This window comes from Ursus maritimus, unplaced genomic scaffold (assembly GCF_017311325.1).
Source record: "Ursus maritimus isolate PB19 unplaced genomic scaffold, ASM1731132v1 scaffold_4, whole genome shotgun sequence".
Classification (NCBI taxonomy): domain Eukaryota; kingdom Metazoa; phylum Chordata; class Mammalia; order Carnivora; family Ursidae; genus Ursus; species Ursus maritimus.
Window position 1 is genome coordinate 18,284,689 of NW_024426552.1, and position 16,796 is coordinate 18,301,484.

General features: G+C 38.0%; 1 protein-coding gene across 2 annotated transcripts in view; it reads left to right on the forward strand.

Moving 5' to 3' along the window:
- Nucleotides 1–15,102, forward strand: part of MRPL39 (mitochondrial ribosomal protein L39) — a 25,931-nt gene extending 10,829 nt beyond the window's left edge. The window contains exons 7-10 of one of the 2 annotated variants that reach the window (XM_008701757.2): nucleotides 492–557; nucleotides 1,459–1,612; nucleotides 5,297–5,344; nucleotides 14,508–15,102. In XM_008701757.2, the coding sequence (XP_008699979.2) occupies nucleotides 492–557; nucleotides 1,459–1,612; nucleotides 5,297–5,344; nucleotides 14,508–14,522 (283 nt within the window). In that variant the 3' untranslated portion in view covers nucleotides 14,523–15,102. Of the gene's footprint in view, nucleotides 1–491; nucleotides 558–1,458; nucleotides 1,613–5,296; nucleotides 5,345–8,381; nucleotides 8,485–14,507 lie in introns of those variants that run through there. The other variant, XM_008701756.2, reaches the window with a different exon arrangement.
- Nucleotides 15,103–16,796: the final 1,694 nt, after the last annotated feature.

Genomic DNA, 16,796 nt, shown 5'->3' on the forward strand with positions numbered 1-16,796 from the left:
CTTAGGTACGTAGTTCAGGGCTCAGAAGAGGGATGTGTATTAGAAGCTGAACTGTGGAAGAGAGGAATGCGGAAGTGGGAATTAAAGCTGTGCACGTCAAAGAGCTAGCCCAGGGAGGATGCTTGGTGGAAAGAGGCTGTAGGACAGGTCCCCCCGGAGGGTGGAGAAGGGGAAGAGTGGCCAGAGAGTTAAAATAACAAGCAGTAGGCAGTGTCACAGAAGCACTTGGAGAGATGGAGGTGAACAATGGAAAATAGGACAGAAAGATGTCCATTACGTTCGAACCAGGGAGGTACCTAGGGCTGTGGCGAGAACCGTTTGGTGGAGTCGTGAGGCTGTGGCCTGACTGAAGGGTGCGAGGCGTAAAGGGGAGGCTCCAAGTGTAAACCCCTCTTTCAAAAACTATGGCTAAGGAGAAAGAAAGGGAGGGGTCCTTGAACACCTTTGTGTATATTTAGAAGTAAAAATTTTTTTTCTTTGCTGCCTTTTAGGTACAAAATGGATTTCGTAGAAGAGAAGGCATCTCAGAACGCTGAGAGAATAGTTAAGCTACACAGGTAAGTAAAACTAAATCGGCTGTCATGCTAATTTATAGGAAGACCTAGCTTTATTGTTACCTGAATGTAGTATAGGACTGAAAAAGATGAATTTGTACCCTAATTTGTTATTCTTATTACCTTATTTTCTGTTGCTTTGTTCATTGTTCCAGTATGGTGGTAGCTGGAAGATTTAAATTACCTCAGGAGCAGTTGTGGTTTCTGTTCCTCATTTTATTGTTTGTTATTTTTATTTCTGCATTTTAAGAGTTGAAAACCATCGTTTTAAAATGTGATTTTTAAAAGTTAATTTTGAAATTGGGCAAAATATTCATTGTTGTGAATTGAACATAATTCATGTGTATGTACAAATATGAATACTAATTACCACTTGTGTAACATATAAGTAAGTAAAACAGGAACGTGCTTTCTGATACAGGGATGAGGGAGTAAGACAATGCACAGTGCATGAGCAGAAGTGACTTCATGACCTGTATCTTTTTTCTCGGCCTCATGTTTTCTTGGCTCAGAGTTAATTTTTTTCTTGTGCAAAGCTGCTCTTTGGACAATCTGTTATATACACTGAGTTCTAAGCTCTATTACAATGAGTTGTTGTAAGGTTGTAGATGATCAGTTTTAGACATTGCATTCACTCAATAGCATGATGTGTTCAGTGATCTTAAAAATGTCTATAAAGTTATATCAATGCTAAGAAAGAACAAGGTTCACTTGGCTTTAATTTTCATAGTTTTAGCCTCTTCACTTGAGATTGTTGTGTCAGGAGCACTAGAGACTTAATTGAGCCGTATGGAATGTTCTTGATTAGGGGCATTGTCCCAAAGAGAATGAATAGATTTTTTCCAAACTACTGTAAATGGTTTGATTTGAAGGTTTTATTTGTTTGTTTTTAAAATCAAATCAGATTTGGTGACTTCATTGATGTGAGTGAGGGTCCTGTTATTCCAAGAACAAGTATTTGTTTCCAGTATGAAGTGTCAGCAGTTCACAATCTTCAGGCCACCCAGTTGAGTCTTGTACGAAGATTCCAGGGTCTGTCTTTACCTGTACACTTAAGAGTAAGTAAAGCTGAAAGTTTCAGGTTGTCCGGTTTCAGGGTGGGTGTGATTTTATACTAATTTGAAGGACTTACATTTTAATTTGCATTAAGTTGTGGGACACTAATACTTTGTAAATTCAGGTTTATGATAAAAACAGTTTTCCCTGTAAACTGATCATTCATAAAGGAAATATTAGTTCAAAAAATTGAATCAAACTGAGATAGTAATTTTAATTTTTCAAATTAGTATAGGGGAGGAGGGTGCATGGAGGATTATTGGAGTGCATATTGGTAAGACCTCCTGGAATGTCTTTTGGATTTAGGTTTGGCAGGCTCTTCTCCCTAATTTTCCTCATCTATTCATGACCCAGAGTCTGTTATTTTCCATATTGTTCCCACCCCTCATTAATGCTTTTTTTTTTTAATTCAGCTTTGGATTTTGAGATAATTCCAAAATCTGTATAGGTTCATATGCCGTTACAAGAAATAATACAGAGATTCCAAGTACCTTTACCTAATTTCCCCAATGATAACATCTTGCAAAACTGTAGTACAATTTCACAGCCAGAGTGTGGACATTGACATAATGAGGATGCAGTAGAATTTCTTTCCAAGACTGTCTCCTGTGGGCCCTTTATAGGCATACCCACTCTCCTCTGCCCCATCCCCACCTCCTTACCCCTGGCAACTACTAGTCTGTTCTCTACTCTTACAAATTTTCATTTCAGGAATGTCATGAATGGGATTATACATTATGTAATCTTTGGGGATTGGCTTTTTTCACTCAGCATAATTCTCAGGATTCATTGAAGTTGTGTGTATCAATAGTTGTTCTTTTTTATTGCTGTGTAGTATTCTGTGGTATGGACCTACGGTGTATTGTTTAACCATTCACCTGTTAAAGGATATTTGAGTTGTTTGTAGTTTTTTGGCTATTATGGATAAAGCTTCTATGAACATTTGTGTACAGGTTTTTGTAAATATATGTTTTCATTTCTCTGGGATGAATGCCCATGAGTACTATTGCTGGGTCATATGGTAGGCACATACTTAGTTTTTTAAGAAACTATCAAATTGATTTCTGGAGTGACAGTACCATTTTACCATTCCCACCAGTAATATGTGAGTAATCAGTTTTTTGATCATTGCCAGCATTTGACATTGTCACTATTTCCAGCCATTATGATAGGCTTGTAGTGATTTCTCATTGTAGTTTTAATTTGCATTTTCCTGTTGGCTAATTGTGTTGAACATATTTTCATGTGTTTATTTGCCATCTGTATATCTTTTTTGGTAAGAAGTCTGTTTATGTTTTTTGCTTATGTTCTAATTGGATTGTTTGTTTTTTTACTGTTGAATTTTGAGTTTTTCCCTAGTATATTCTGGCTACTAGTCTTTTGTTAGGTATGTAGTTTGCATGTATTTTCTCTCTGTCAGTAGTTTGTCTTTTCATCCTCTTAACAAAAGATCAGAAGTTTTACAGATCAGAAGTTTTTAATTTTGATGAAGTCCGGTTTATCAGTTTTTCTGTTGATGGATCATGTTTTTGGTGTTAATTCAAAGAATTCTTTGCCTGGACCTAGATCCCAAAGATTTTCTTCCTTTTTTCCCCCCTTAAAGTTTTATCGTTTTATATTTAAGTCTGTGGTCCATTTTGTGCTAAATTTTGTATAAGGTGTGAGATTTAGGTTATGGTTCATTTTTCTTGCCTATACATGTCAAATTGCTCTAGCATCATTTGTTAAAAAGGCTGTCCTTCCTCCAATAAATTGCTTTTGCACCCTTGTTAAAAATCATTTGGGCATATCCGTATGGTTCTGTTTTTGGGTTCTCTATTCTGTTCCATTGATTTGTGTGTCTGTCCTTCCGCCAGTATGACAGTCTTGATTACTGTAGTGGTAAACAGCTCTTGAAATCAGGTAGAATAATTCATTCCCAAGTTATTATTATTTATAAAAATTGTTTAAATTATTTTAGGTCCTTTGTCTTTTAATTTTAGGATAATCTTTCTGTATTGACAAGTCTTACTGGGACTTTGATAGGAATTTTATTAAACCTGTATAACAATTTGGGGAGAATTGACATCTTTACTAAATTGTATCTTCTAGTCTATGAACATAGAATATCTTATTTAAATCCTTCATCTCATTAATCAACATTTTGTACTTTTTAGCATTTGTTCTTGACATGTTTGATTTTTCTCCACGTACCTGTTTCCTTTCCTAGCTTTCTGCATTTCAGTAAATGACACCATTATCTACTTAGCTGCGAGGTAATCCTTGATTCTCTGTTTCCTTCCCATCCATGGTCCATCCCATTCATCAGCAAGGCCTTTAAACTCTTAACTCTGAAACATGTCCTGAGTCCCTGCGCTACATAGTGTCTCATTAGCTACCACCACCCTTTCCAAGCCCCTCTTACTCTTCACCCCTTCCTTGCTTTCACTCTGCCCCCAAAGCACATTCCCTACTTCGTAGCCAAAATGACCTTTTTCATATACAAATCAGATCATGTAATCCCTTTGCCCTAAACATTCCTGGGGCTTCTTATAAAAATCCCAGCCCTGTACCTTGTCTCACAAAGCCCTACATTATCTGGCCCTTGCCTGCCTCCCTGATCTGTCACACCACTTTCTCCATCATCCACTCTCTTCCAGTCACACCATACGGTCTGCACCGGCTGTCCATTCTGTTGGAGTCAGGTGTAGTTTTCCCTTTAAACATACAATGCTGCTCTTTTCTCCAGAAGGGCTTACATGTGCATATAGTAATTTTACCTTTTATCATAGATTTTACCAGGTCATACGGTGTGATGTGGTTACTGGCCCACTCATATCCCTCAGTATCACCTTTTTTTTTTTTTTTTAAGATTTTATTTATTTATTTGACAGAGAGAGAGACAACCAGCGAGAGAGGGAACACAAGCAGGGGGAGTGGGAGAGGAAGAAGCAGGCTCCCAGCGGAGCAGGGAGCCCGATGCGGGGCTTGATCCCAGGACTCCGGGATCACGCCCTGAGCCGAAGGCAGACGCTTAACGACTGAGCCACCCAGGCCCCCACCTCAGTATCACCTTTAAATGACTTAGTGAAATTGATCCTTAATGCATTTTACACAGTTTTCATCTATGCATTCTGAGAATCCCCAACTATATAAAATTTTTAAGGATTAAGTAAATTGGTTCTATAATTCTCTTATTGTCTTCATTAGTTTTTACTTGTTCTTTAGGGTAGTTTGCTAAATCCTCTAGAACCACCATTTCAACGTGAAGATGTCACCATCGGTCAACATTGGTCACCATCGGTTCTTGATGAACCTCTCCTTGTGATTGCTAGTGATTTGAAGAATGACCTCTAGTTTGTTGAAAATGGCTATTTAAAGAAAGAACTGCAGCCCATGGGAAAGTGGAACAGAGTTTTGCTTCCCATTAGAAGGAATGCTGTCTGTGATGGTAATGATTAGGAAGGACAAAAGAGGAAGAATGACATTTTCAGTGCTTATGTCTGTTTTTCGTACATGCCAAACAAAGCAGCTGTCCCGTAAAGTACCTTTCCCTCTACTTGAATCTACTTTTGTAACTGCTTAGCCTCATTAGTACTGCCTGACTTCTTATGTATTTGTTTTGTTTAAAACCTATATAAGACTCATTTTCTTTTATTTTAACTTTATTGCTTTATTTAATTCATAGTGGATCTTTTCTTTTCAAGGCACATTTTACGATATGGGATAAGCTGTTGGAAAGATCTCGGAAAATGGTAAGTGTTTTTGACAGCTAGTGAGTACTGTTCCATGAAGAAATTTTTATTGGAATCAAGCAACAACATAACGATAAATAAAAGAGAGAAGAGAAGAAAATGAAAGAAAAAAGTAAATAGTTGTCTCAATAGCTAAAGCAGTATTGTAGTTGTTGACCCCAGTAGTATCTTGGCAAGAGAGAGTTGTAATTTGGCATTTCTCCTGTTTTTGTTTGTTAATATCATGGATATGATACTGTAGAACTTGAAGAAGAATAAGAATAATATTCCATAGTAGTAATAGTTCTTAGTGGGTCCAATGGTGTTAATTAGGTCTTCGATAATTTTTTCTAAACTTAATGAGCACTGAAAGATTACAATTTGTCAGATATATTTTAAAACTGCCTTGACTACTGGTTGACATATTAAATGTGCAAATGTCCTGAAAAACAGTATTTGAGTACTTGTGTTTTGTAGTTCATTCTGTATCAGTAGCATTTAGATTTCACAAGTAGGAATGATAATATTTCGTGACATATTCTATTCCATGGCTAAGTGCTCATCCTTTACTTACATTATAGCTATTCTATGTAATCTGGCCTCATGAACACTTCCTAGTTACCCTAACTTTCCACTCTAGTCAAGCTTGCACATACATCAAACCATCAAACTTTTTCTCTTTTCTTCTTTTTTGTTTTGTTTTGTTTTAGTTTGCAGTCTTATGTCACTTTATTCTTTCCTTGCTTTACTGAGGTCTAATTGACGTATAGCATTGTGTAAGTTTAAGATGTACATTGTAATGTTTCGATATATGTGTGCATTGCAAACTAATTGCCACAATAAGGTTAGCATATCCATTACCTCAGAGTTACATGTTCTGTGTGTATGTGGTGAGAACTTTTAAAATCTACTCTCTTAGTAACTTTTAAATATATGATATTAGCACTGTTAACTCAGACTTATTTTCAAGTTTGTTTATTCTTGGCAGTTTTTCTGTCTGGACTTTGTGTCTGTGTCTCCTCCTCTCTATGAATGAATACATTCTACTCATTCTTCATTACCTCATCACAGTCTTACTGTCTTCATGAAACATTTGCAGAGTTATCTCTGAACAAATATCCGTTCTTAAAATTTCTACCTGATTATATACCTCCTCATATGGTTTTCCAGTTGTTTTTGCTAGTACGCTTACGTTCAGTCTGTTAGCCCATTCAGGGTTTATTATATGTGTCATGCCAGATTTTGAGCCCAAACTTTGGTATATGGGTAACCTGGTAAGTATTTATTGATTATTTTTTATGATGATGTACAAACCTAGTCTTTGTTAATGAATTTACAGATAGAATTTATTGTTGAGGTACTTAGTCATAATGTTCTTGTGTAAAGATTACATGTAATTTTCTCATGAAATATTTTTGAATGGTTAGAATAATTTTGTCTCTTTGGTCACATTGATCATTTTATTATTTATTTTATATATATATATATATGTATATTTCAAGTATAATAAACACACAGTGTTGTTACATTAATTTCAGATGTACAATGTAATGATTCATCAATTCTACATATTTCTCAATGTTCATCACGATAAGTGTGCTCTTAATCCCCTTTACCGTAATGATCATTTTAGATTAGGAAACTAGGGAAGAAATGAGTATGTAATAAATGTAGAAAAATAATAGCGGAAGTAACCTAGAGTATATAATAGGAATCAGTGAGTAGCTGTTTTTGCAACATTTATTCTGGTTCAGTTTCCTTCTGTCCATTTTGTTTGTTTGAAGGGAGTAGGTTAAACATACGGTTCGTTGATTCAACTAACAGACACGTGTCAAGTGTCTGTTGCGTGCCAGGAGGTGTAGGTACAGAAATGAACGAAACCTACTTACTGGCCTCAGGGAAGGTACTTTAATGGATAACTAGACTTACAAGCACACAGTTGGGTGTCCATGTGGAGTTCTGGCATATAGCAAAGGACCCAAACCAAGCTGGTGGGTTGGTTAAGGAAGGTTCCCAGGGATTGGTGTTGCTTAAGCTGGCTTTAGAGGATGACTGGAAAGTGGGCCTGGCAGATAATTTGCTTGAGGATGGGTTGGGGGTTAGCTCCAAGCAAGCTGCTTGCCTAGAGGGGTGGAAGAATGGAGAGCGTAATGAATATAAGATGGATCTGAATGTACAGTCTTATGTAGGGTGGGTGTTGAGTCCAACAAAGTAAGTCTTTTGGAAGTAGCATATAAGGGGCTTGTCTTCCATGATACAGAATTTGCATTCCTCTGCTGGAATTTGAAAAGGGAGGTCACTGGGAAATTTGAAAAAGGAAGTGTCCTATAGGTCAGCTATTTGTGTTTAAAAGCTTACTCTGGGGCAGCATGGAAGAAAGCTGTGACTTAAGCCAGCAGTCCTGTTAGAGGGATAGAAGGCAGTGAGATCCTGAAGTTCAGGTGTGGCAGTGAGAGCCACTCATAGAATTTGTAGGACTATTGATTGAATATGCACGTAAGAGAACCATGGATTCTCGAATGGCAGGCGTGGACAGCTGGGTGGAGACCTTCACTGAGATAGATAATGGTGGAGGTGGGGTGGGTGTCAGGGTGGTGAGGAGTAAGTTTAGCTGTTTGATGTGTTTGAGTGACACAGAGTAGAAGTATGGACGTATAGATAACCTATGTCTACTAAACCTGTAATATGCTATATTTAAAATAGAATTATACTTCCCAAGAAAAATCTGTTGATTTAAAAAACTGTTACAGCATTGTTGACATTTTTCTCACATGAATGATTTCATTTTGTAATTGAAAAATAAAATGACAAGCCTAGCTGTATGTTTCAGATTATATTTTTAATGAAACTGTTGTACATTACTTGATAATTTATATAGGGAACTTGGCCTTGTACATTTTCTTCTTTTTCTGCTAAACTTTCTATAATAATTACAAATGAAGGAGAAAAACCAAGGGTCATTATCGGAGAAGGACTGGGGAATGATTTAAAATAGTGGGTGAGGGGTAAAACTAAAATTGGTTATTATTAGAAAAGTAAAGTATTCCTGTATTTACAGGTAACCGAAGATCAAACTAAACCTACAGAGGAAAGTACATCGACCTAGTAACTTCCTAAAATTTAAATATGTATAGTAAATTAAATAAAAGTTTTCTATGAAATATTTGTGTGTGCTTATAAAGATTGTCGGGGCACCAGGATGACTCTGTTGGTTGGGCATCCCACTCTTCGTTTGGCTCAGGTCATGATCTCGGGGTCATGGGATCAAGCCCTGTGTCAGGCTCAGTGCGCAGCATGTGGGCTCCATGCTCAGTGTGGAGTCTGCTTGGAATTCTTTCTCTCATTCTGCCTCTGCCCTTCCCTCTCCTTGAGTACTGTCTCTAAAATAAATAAATAAATAAATAAATCTTTAAAAAAGATTAGGGAGCGCCTGGGTGGCTCAGTCGTTAAGCGTCTGCCTTTGGCTCAGGGCGTGATCCCAGCGTTCTGGGATCGAGCCCCACATCAGGCTTCTCTGCTGGGAGCCTGCTTCTTCCTCTCCCACTCCCCCTGCTTGTGTTCCCTCCCTCGCTGGCTGTCTCTCTCTGTCAAATAAATAAATAAAATCTTTAAAAAAAAAATTAACTGTCTTTTTTCTCAAGATTTATGCTGTTTATTTTTGTCCTCCCTTATTTATTATTATTATTATTTTTACTTTTTACTTTCTTTAAAGGTTAAAACAACTTATGCTGTTCACAGTAAAAATTTTATGCAGAACAACCCTGCCTCGTCTTACTCCCCAGATATAACACTTTGACACGTATTCTCTTTCAGTCCTTTTTTCTACATGTATAGACATATATGTACAAATACAAATGGAATCTTTTAAAAACAAAGAATCATACTAGTTTCCATTTTTGCTGTTTTAAACAATGGCACAGTAAATATCGTACAAAATGGCAAGTGTTTTATGGATAGATTAACTGAGAATTTACTAAGTTAACTGTTTCCTATATACTGGCCACAATGCTAAGCCTTTCACATGGAATCTCTTATTTAATCCTCACAATGTGCTGAGAAGGTGTTTCCATTTTGTAGATGAGGAAACTGACAACATAGAACTGGCCAGTAGCAAAGCTGGAATTTGGACCCAGGTTACTTCACTCCCATGTTCTTGTGTACTACTCTGTACCGCCTCACATATAAATACTTTGTAGGAATAGATTTCTGATAGTAGAGTTATTGACAGATGCTACCACATCTTAGCCTCCAAGAGATTTTGCCAAATGGCAGTCCCCGTAACAGTGTCTGAGAGTTCCTGCTTTCCCGTGTCTGGGGCACGTCTTGATTATCAGTCTTTTAAAACTGTTTTGCCAAAAAATTGCTTCCTGGGCATAGTGCACAGGTTTCTTCTAAAGATTTTATTTCTTAGTTGGGTGGGATCTACTTCTTCCTAGAGACCGTATCTTCCTGTTCCTTTATTAACTTTTTCATTGTGCTGGAGTCCATAATAAGTTACATCTTGAGAAAAAGCATTTAAGAGGTGAGCGCTTGCATGTCTAAAGTAGCTTTGTTTTGCAACTTAAATTTGATCAGCTGTTTGGCTAGGTAGAGAAATATAGACTGAAAAATAATTTTGTCAAGACTTTGAAAGCAACAAGTATTTTCTGGCAATGTTGCTAATGAAAAGTGTGGTACTCATCTGATTTTGCTGTTTTTTATATAAACTGTTCTTTGCAACCCTCCCACACCCCCATGGATACACTCTGGATACTTTTAGGATCTCATTGTTCTTGGTATTGTAAAGTGGTAAAATATGTCTGTATCTAGATTTTTAATTATTCTTGGTACTTTCAATTTTGACATCTCTTAGGAGCTCTAGGAAGTTTTTCCTTTTACTTTCTAAATATTTTATTCCTTTTCCTTTTCTGTTTCTCTAATACCTTTTATTGGATTTTGGATCTTCTGTATTGGTCTTCTGTATTTCCCCTCCCCCTTTATCTCTCTCTCTCTCTCTCTCTTTTTTGCATTTATATCCTAATCTTTTTAATTGAACTTCTTATGCCACTGACTGTTACGATGGGGTGGGGATTTTCTCAACGCTAGAATAAAGAGCTCTTCAGTCTTGGTGCCAGATTTCCATACTGACTGCACTTGTTCTTTCCAGACAGTGCTCCCACTTATTTCATGAGGTCCCTCCAATAGTTTACCTGGGGGGAAATACCTGGATTCATGCCCTTCTGTATTTGGAGATAGGGGATGTGGGGTCAAGATCAACTGATTTGTATATAGACTTTTAATCCCTTTCTTTTTAGCCCCTCTTCTGTCTTCTGTCTTCCACCTCTGAGCTTCTCCAGGCTCATCTGGGCAGGTTAGCTCTCTCTTCTGATGGGCTCCCTCCACATATATTCTAAGAGGTGACATCCTCTACTGTTCTATTGGCCCCATCTTTTGGAAATTCCTGGTAATTTCTTGTCTGCTGCTGCTTTCCTTTCCCACCCCCTTGGTGGATTTAGGCTTTGATTTTTTTTTTTAAATTATGAACTATTTTGAGCATACATAAAAATACAGAAAATAATTGAACCCCTGTTTGAATGGACGTTTGTCCTGCTTTTTTGATTAGCTAGCATTGCTTGAACATCCACTCCGGTGACTTCCTACTGTGTGGATCTTGTCTCACCAAGTAGAAGAGTAAAACATAATTTCCAAAATTTCCTTGTAGCTGGGGGCTCAAACAGGCATCTTAGGTCACCAGTTAGATATACTTGTATGAAATTTGGAAGTGGCACCATGAAGACAGCGTGGCACATGGGACATTTTGTTAGGGGAGCAGTGACTTGTGGCTTTCAAGGCAGCAGTGGTGCCGTGGGCTATGCTCAGTAGTTCTCCCCCTGCAGGTGCTCTGGTGTAATGGCATTTTTCAGAGTTGTGTGACCAGATTTCCAAGCCTGAGCCCATTTGTGAGCCATTTGTTTTTTGCTTACACTGGCTAGAGCAGATCCTGTCGTTGGCAGCCAACAATGTTGACATATAGTCACTACTCAAATTTAACCATTGTTAATCTTTTCCTTATTTATTTCAGATCCAATAAACTAAAAGCTACTTACCATTGAAAATCTCCCTCTTGTCATTTCCTTCCAAAAACTACTATGCTTTTTCTGCATATCCTTACCCTTCATGATTTGCAATGTATAGTATCCTCTGTTTTCAACTAAGCATAATTGGTTTTATGATACATGTCCTTTTAAAATTTATTACTCAGCATTATGTCTTCACATTAAAAAAAAAAGATTTTATTTATTTATTTGACAGAGAAAGACAGCGAGAGAGAATACAAGCAAGGGAAGTGGGAGAGGGAGAAGCAGGCTTCCCGCCAAGCAGGGAGCCCAATGCAGGGCTCAATCCCAGGACCTAGGGATCATGACCTGAGCCGAAGGCAGACGCCTAACGGCTGAGCCACTCAGGTGCCCCATGTTTTCACATTTAACATGTCGATATGTGTAGAGCTAGTTTACGTGCAGAGCTGGTTGATATGTGTACTATTCCATTGTATGATTGACCCCACAGTTAATTCATTTCTCTTGTTGATGGCCATTGAGGATGGTCTTGACTTTTTAGTTGTTTTTTTTTTTTTTTTTTAAGATTTTATTTCCAAGTAATCTCTGCACCCAACATGGGGCTCAAACCCACAACCCTGAGGTCAAGAGTCGCATGCTTCGCAAACTGAGCCAGCCGGGTGCCCCTTTACTTTTTAGTATTACAAAAAGAAAACGTTCTTGTGTATGTTCTTGTGTGTACACATTTGACAGTATCTCTAGGGTATGTATCTAGAAATGGAACATGCATCTTCAACTTTACTAAATGTTGTTAGTCACCACAATAGTTGTAGCAATTTACCATCAGCAGTGGTGGTTCTTTTTCCCCCTCCGTCACAAATACTTACCATTATCAGACATTCGGGTTGGTCGGATATGCCTGATCCTATCATTTAATTCAATTTGTTTAATACTGAACATAGAACGACGATGAGCATCTTTTCATTTGTTTTTTATCCAAGAAGGTTTCCTCTTCTGTGAGTTAGGAGTTTATAGCCTTTGCCTTTTTTTTTTTTTTTTTTTGACTGGGTCTTTGGTCCTTTTAACAGGAGTTCTTTATATATTAAGAAGGTTAAACCTTTGTTACTGTAAATATCTTTAGTCTGGCTTACCTTTTAACTTTGTGCTGCCTTTGTTTTTAATGTGACCGAAATTACCTGTTTTTTCCTTTATGATTTGTATGTGTTTAAGAAATTCAATAAAGACTTTCCTAACTTCACTGGGTGTTGTAGTTAGTGATGAATCACTAAGTTCTACACCTGAAACTAGTATTACATTGGATGTTAACTAACTGGAATTTAAATAATTCAGAGTTCTGGTAGGATGAATCCTTCCTTATTCTTCTTCAACATCGTATAGTGGTTGTTGCAGGATCAGCTTGTCAGCTTCTGAGCCATGGTCTTAAAATCTGCTTTTCTGATACTGAAATTTCTCCATGAGGTTTCTTTAGGATATGATAAATATTTTTTCATTCCTTTCAGCTTTTCGTGTCATTATGTGTTAGGTTTTCTCTTTAAAAAAGCATAGAGGAATCTTTTTTTCTCCCTTAAATCCATTCTCCTGCAATGATTGTGGATTTGACAATTTCTGCTGTAATTAAATCAGTATTTGCTTATTTTTTGAGACTCTTTTGTTAGCACCATGTATTCTGGTTTGGGGTTATTGTGACTTGCTGGCAAATTGTTTCTTTTTATTGTTAAATAAGGATCCTCTGTATCCCTCATAATGATTTCATCCCCTTTAATCTGGTTTCCTTAATTTATTTTTTCTTTAATCTGGTTCTGTTATTACCTTGGGTTTTTGTTGGTATTTTCCTGGTATTTGTTTTTCTGTCCTGTAGTAACAGTACTCTCGACTTTTTTTGGGGGGTGGTCATTGTGTTTCAAGTCTCTTGCAAACAGCATGAAACTGTTCTTATAAAACTGAGTCTTGGAATTACTATCTTTTAATAGATAAGATTTTAATGCATGTATATTTTTCTGTGATTATCTTTTCTTTACATTATTTGTTCTTGTTTCTTGTCAAGTATTAGATTGATGTCATTTTCCTTATTTTCTCTTTCTTTTTCCTTTCTAAGAGTATACGTGTGTGTGTGTATATATATATATATATATATATATTTTAAAAATTTAATTCATTTATTTCAGAGATTTATTAATTTCAGAGAGAGCAAGAGAGCATGAGCAGGAGGTGCAGAGAGAGAGAAAATCTCAAGCAGACTGTGCTGAGCATGGAGCTGGATGCCGGGCTTGATCTCATGACCATGAGATCATGATATGAGCCAAAACCAAGAGTTGGGCACTTAACTGACTGTGCCATCCAGGCACCCCTATTTTATTTACTTTTTTAAAAGATTTTATTTATTTATTTGAGAGAGAGCACGAGCAGAGGGAGGAGCAGAGGGAGAGGGACAAGCAGACTCTGTGCTGAGCATGGAACCTGTTGTGGGGCTTGATCCCACAAGCCCAAGATCATGACCTGAGCCGAAACCAAGAGTCTGACACCTAACTGACTGAGCCACCCAGGTGCCCCTATAATGTAAATTCTTATAGGTGATCCTGTTGGTCAAAGAGTATGTGCATTTTAAGTTTTGATAATATGGATAACATCCTCTTAAAGATAAATTTATCCAGTGAGCAGATTTAAGGTTTCATACATGGTTACGTATGTTGAAAGAAAGAGAAAATGAGGAAAAGTTTTAGGAGAGGTTACTACTGCAATGTTATTTGTAAGGGATCTCCAAGTTGGGTGTTATTGTCAAGCCTGTCTATAGAGATTAAAAGGACCGATTTTCACATATTTATTTTTAAAAATGAAATTTCTTAAAATGAATATGGAGATGGCCTTCTTGATCTGCAGAACTTAGGAAAAGCCAAACTGATGCTTCAGCTGTCTGTAATGTGTCTATACAGATCAACTTGAAAAACAGTCCTTCTAGTCAAGACATATACATATGCCAGCGAGAGACAGTCTCCAACATCAGAACGAGCTGTATTTCCAAAGTCAGTGAAGACTTGGATACATCTTCCCATTCCACTCAAGCAACCGTGAGCAAGGCTCTGAGCTGAGTGGGCTACAGAAAAGTATAAAATGGTATTTTTTTCCTACAGGAGCTCATGGTCTAGAAGAGAGGACAACATGTGCACAAATAACAAATGTGAGGCATGGCGTGAAGCATTTTTATAGGAGAGCTACAAACTGTACTTTGAGAGAACAGAGGAGACGGTCACTCTGGGTGCAATCCTTTCCAGCGTTCTTTTCCTATGTGCTAGGCACAGGCTAACGGATCCGAAATTGTTGAGCTGTCAGCATTTGGGAAAGGACAGAATTTTCCTAAGTGGAGACAGACTATCTTGACTGGTGAAGCTCCGGCAGCACGGAGTGAGTTAAGATGGCCGTGACATTTTGTGATTATTTCGTTAGTCAACCCACTCTTTCATAGGCAGGAACTGGCACCCGATCCCTTCACTGACCCTCCCTAATGACTGCTCGAAGCAGCAGCTGATAGTTTGGGCATGGCTAGTCCAAGGTCGATGATGTTTTTGGTGGGGAGGGATAATGGGACCTGAAATTTAATGGCTGCTTATCCCCCAAAGAGATCAATGATCGGGCACCTCATCACTCCACCCTTGTGGCAGAATCTCTCATTGCACAGAATAAACTGTGTGTGAACAGTAAACAGAATTGCATCTGTACGTTGCAGGATTTCTGCTGCGCGCCATTCCTAGTTACCATATCAACAGTAGCACTGGGTATAAACCACTGTTTCTCAGAGTTGGTTTAGGAACCATTTGCATCTGGATCACTTGGTTAGCCTGGTAAAAAGGTAGTTTCCTGGGCTCCATTACAGAATCAGATGTGCGGTGGGAGCCTGGGAGCCTGCACCTTGACACGTTTCCAAAGTAAGAATCACTGCCCTAGCTCTTCAGTTATATGTAGAATTTTTCAGTCACTTGTTTGCTGTAATGACCTTTTGTTTACTAAAAATCACCTCTTTGAGCCTATGGGTATAGAGTGAGATGTTCATTCTATTCAAACTTCACTTGTTTTGACAGTTGGACTTGGAGTAATAATGGTGTGAGTAAGTCAGTAAACATTTGTGGAAGATATAAATCTGCAAGATGGTGGATTGGCCCTAAAGGATACACTTCCTCCAGTGCAGTCATTATACACACAACAAATTATGATGCAGCGTTTCAGAGCCAGTGACCTGGGAAATCCCTGAGTACTGCAAAGAAGCATGGAAGAGCGATATTTGAGAAATTTAAAACAAATCCATACTCGAGCGGTTAGGAATATATGTGTTAACCAGGTGAAGACTCATACTGCAACACTTAGATCTGTTTTAATAGTAGCAGAAAAACCCAAACCCTCTATGTGTACATTATTGCCTTTGCCAGGAGAGAATTTGAAGTCCAAAGTGGAAAACCGAACACTTCTGTGCAAGATTTACTGTTGGTTTCACTGTTTCCCAGTCAGTATTACCTGAAAACCACTTAATGAGTCAGCTTTTTTTGAGTGCTTCCCATTTACAGACTTCTTATTAATTTTCTTCAAGTTCTTTTCCTCTTTCAGAAGTTTTCCCCAGTTTCTTTGAGCAAAGTACTGGTCATTTCTTTATTTTTGGAAAAATTCTAATATTCCGTGTTTTCTATATATTTTTCAATCCCCTGACTTTGTTTCTTCCCCCTCCTTATTCTATTTTTTTTTTTTAAGTTGCTGAGTCTTACTGCTGAGAGTGAATAGTCTCTAATTCAGCAAGTTTCTAGGGAAGTGGGTCAGATCCTAGGCAACCCTCTTGATACTTAAGTGTTGTGTGTTTGTGTTTTTAAAGAAACCATGTCCTGCGTGATGTCATGCTTCATTCAATTCGGCATTCTGTGTACAAAATCGGGTTCCTTTTACCTTCTCCATCTGCCACAGCACCCACTTTCACTTCAACCACCCTGAGTTTGTCACTTCAACACACACACACACTTCTTGCTAATCACCCCTTTCTCCAGCCTAACCACATACCCAGTCTTACGCATGTTCCAAGGATTTTTGGCACAGCTGAGCCTACCAGTCAGGAAGACTCCATCTGAGACAGGGCGATCAGGAGCTAGCAGCCTACGAGAGCTGGGCATCAGAGAAAACTCAGCGCCCCTGGCAGATCTCCTTCCTCTGGGTTGTCACCATGAGATTATGGTTAGGTTGGAGCTAATGGGTCCTCGGGGAGATGTGCTACAGGAGCCCATTTGATTTAATAACTGAAATCTAAAAGCGTTAAAGCTAGTGTTCATTTAACACACAACGCATAATAGACCCTGTGCTCTTTACACGCACTATTTCACTCGAGCTCACCGTCCTTCTGAAATAGATTCATCATTTCACTGTTGAGGAAACTGAGGCTTACGGAG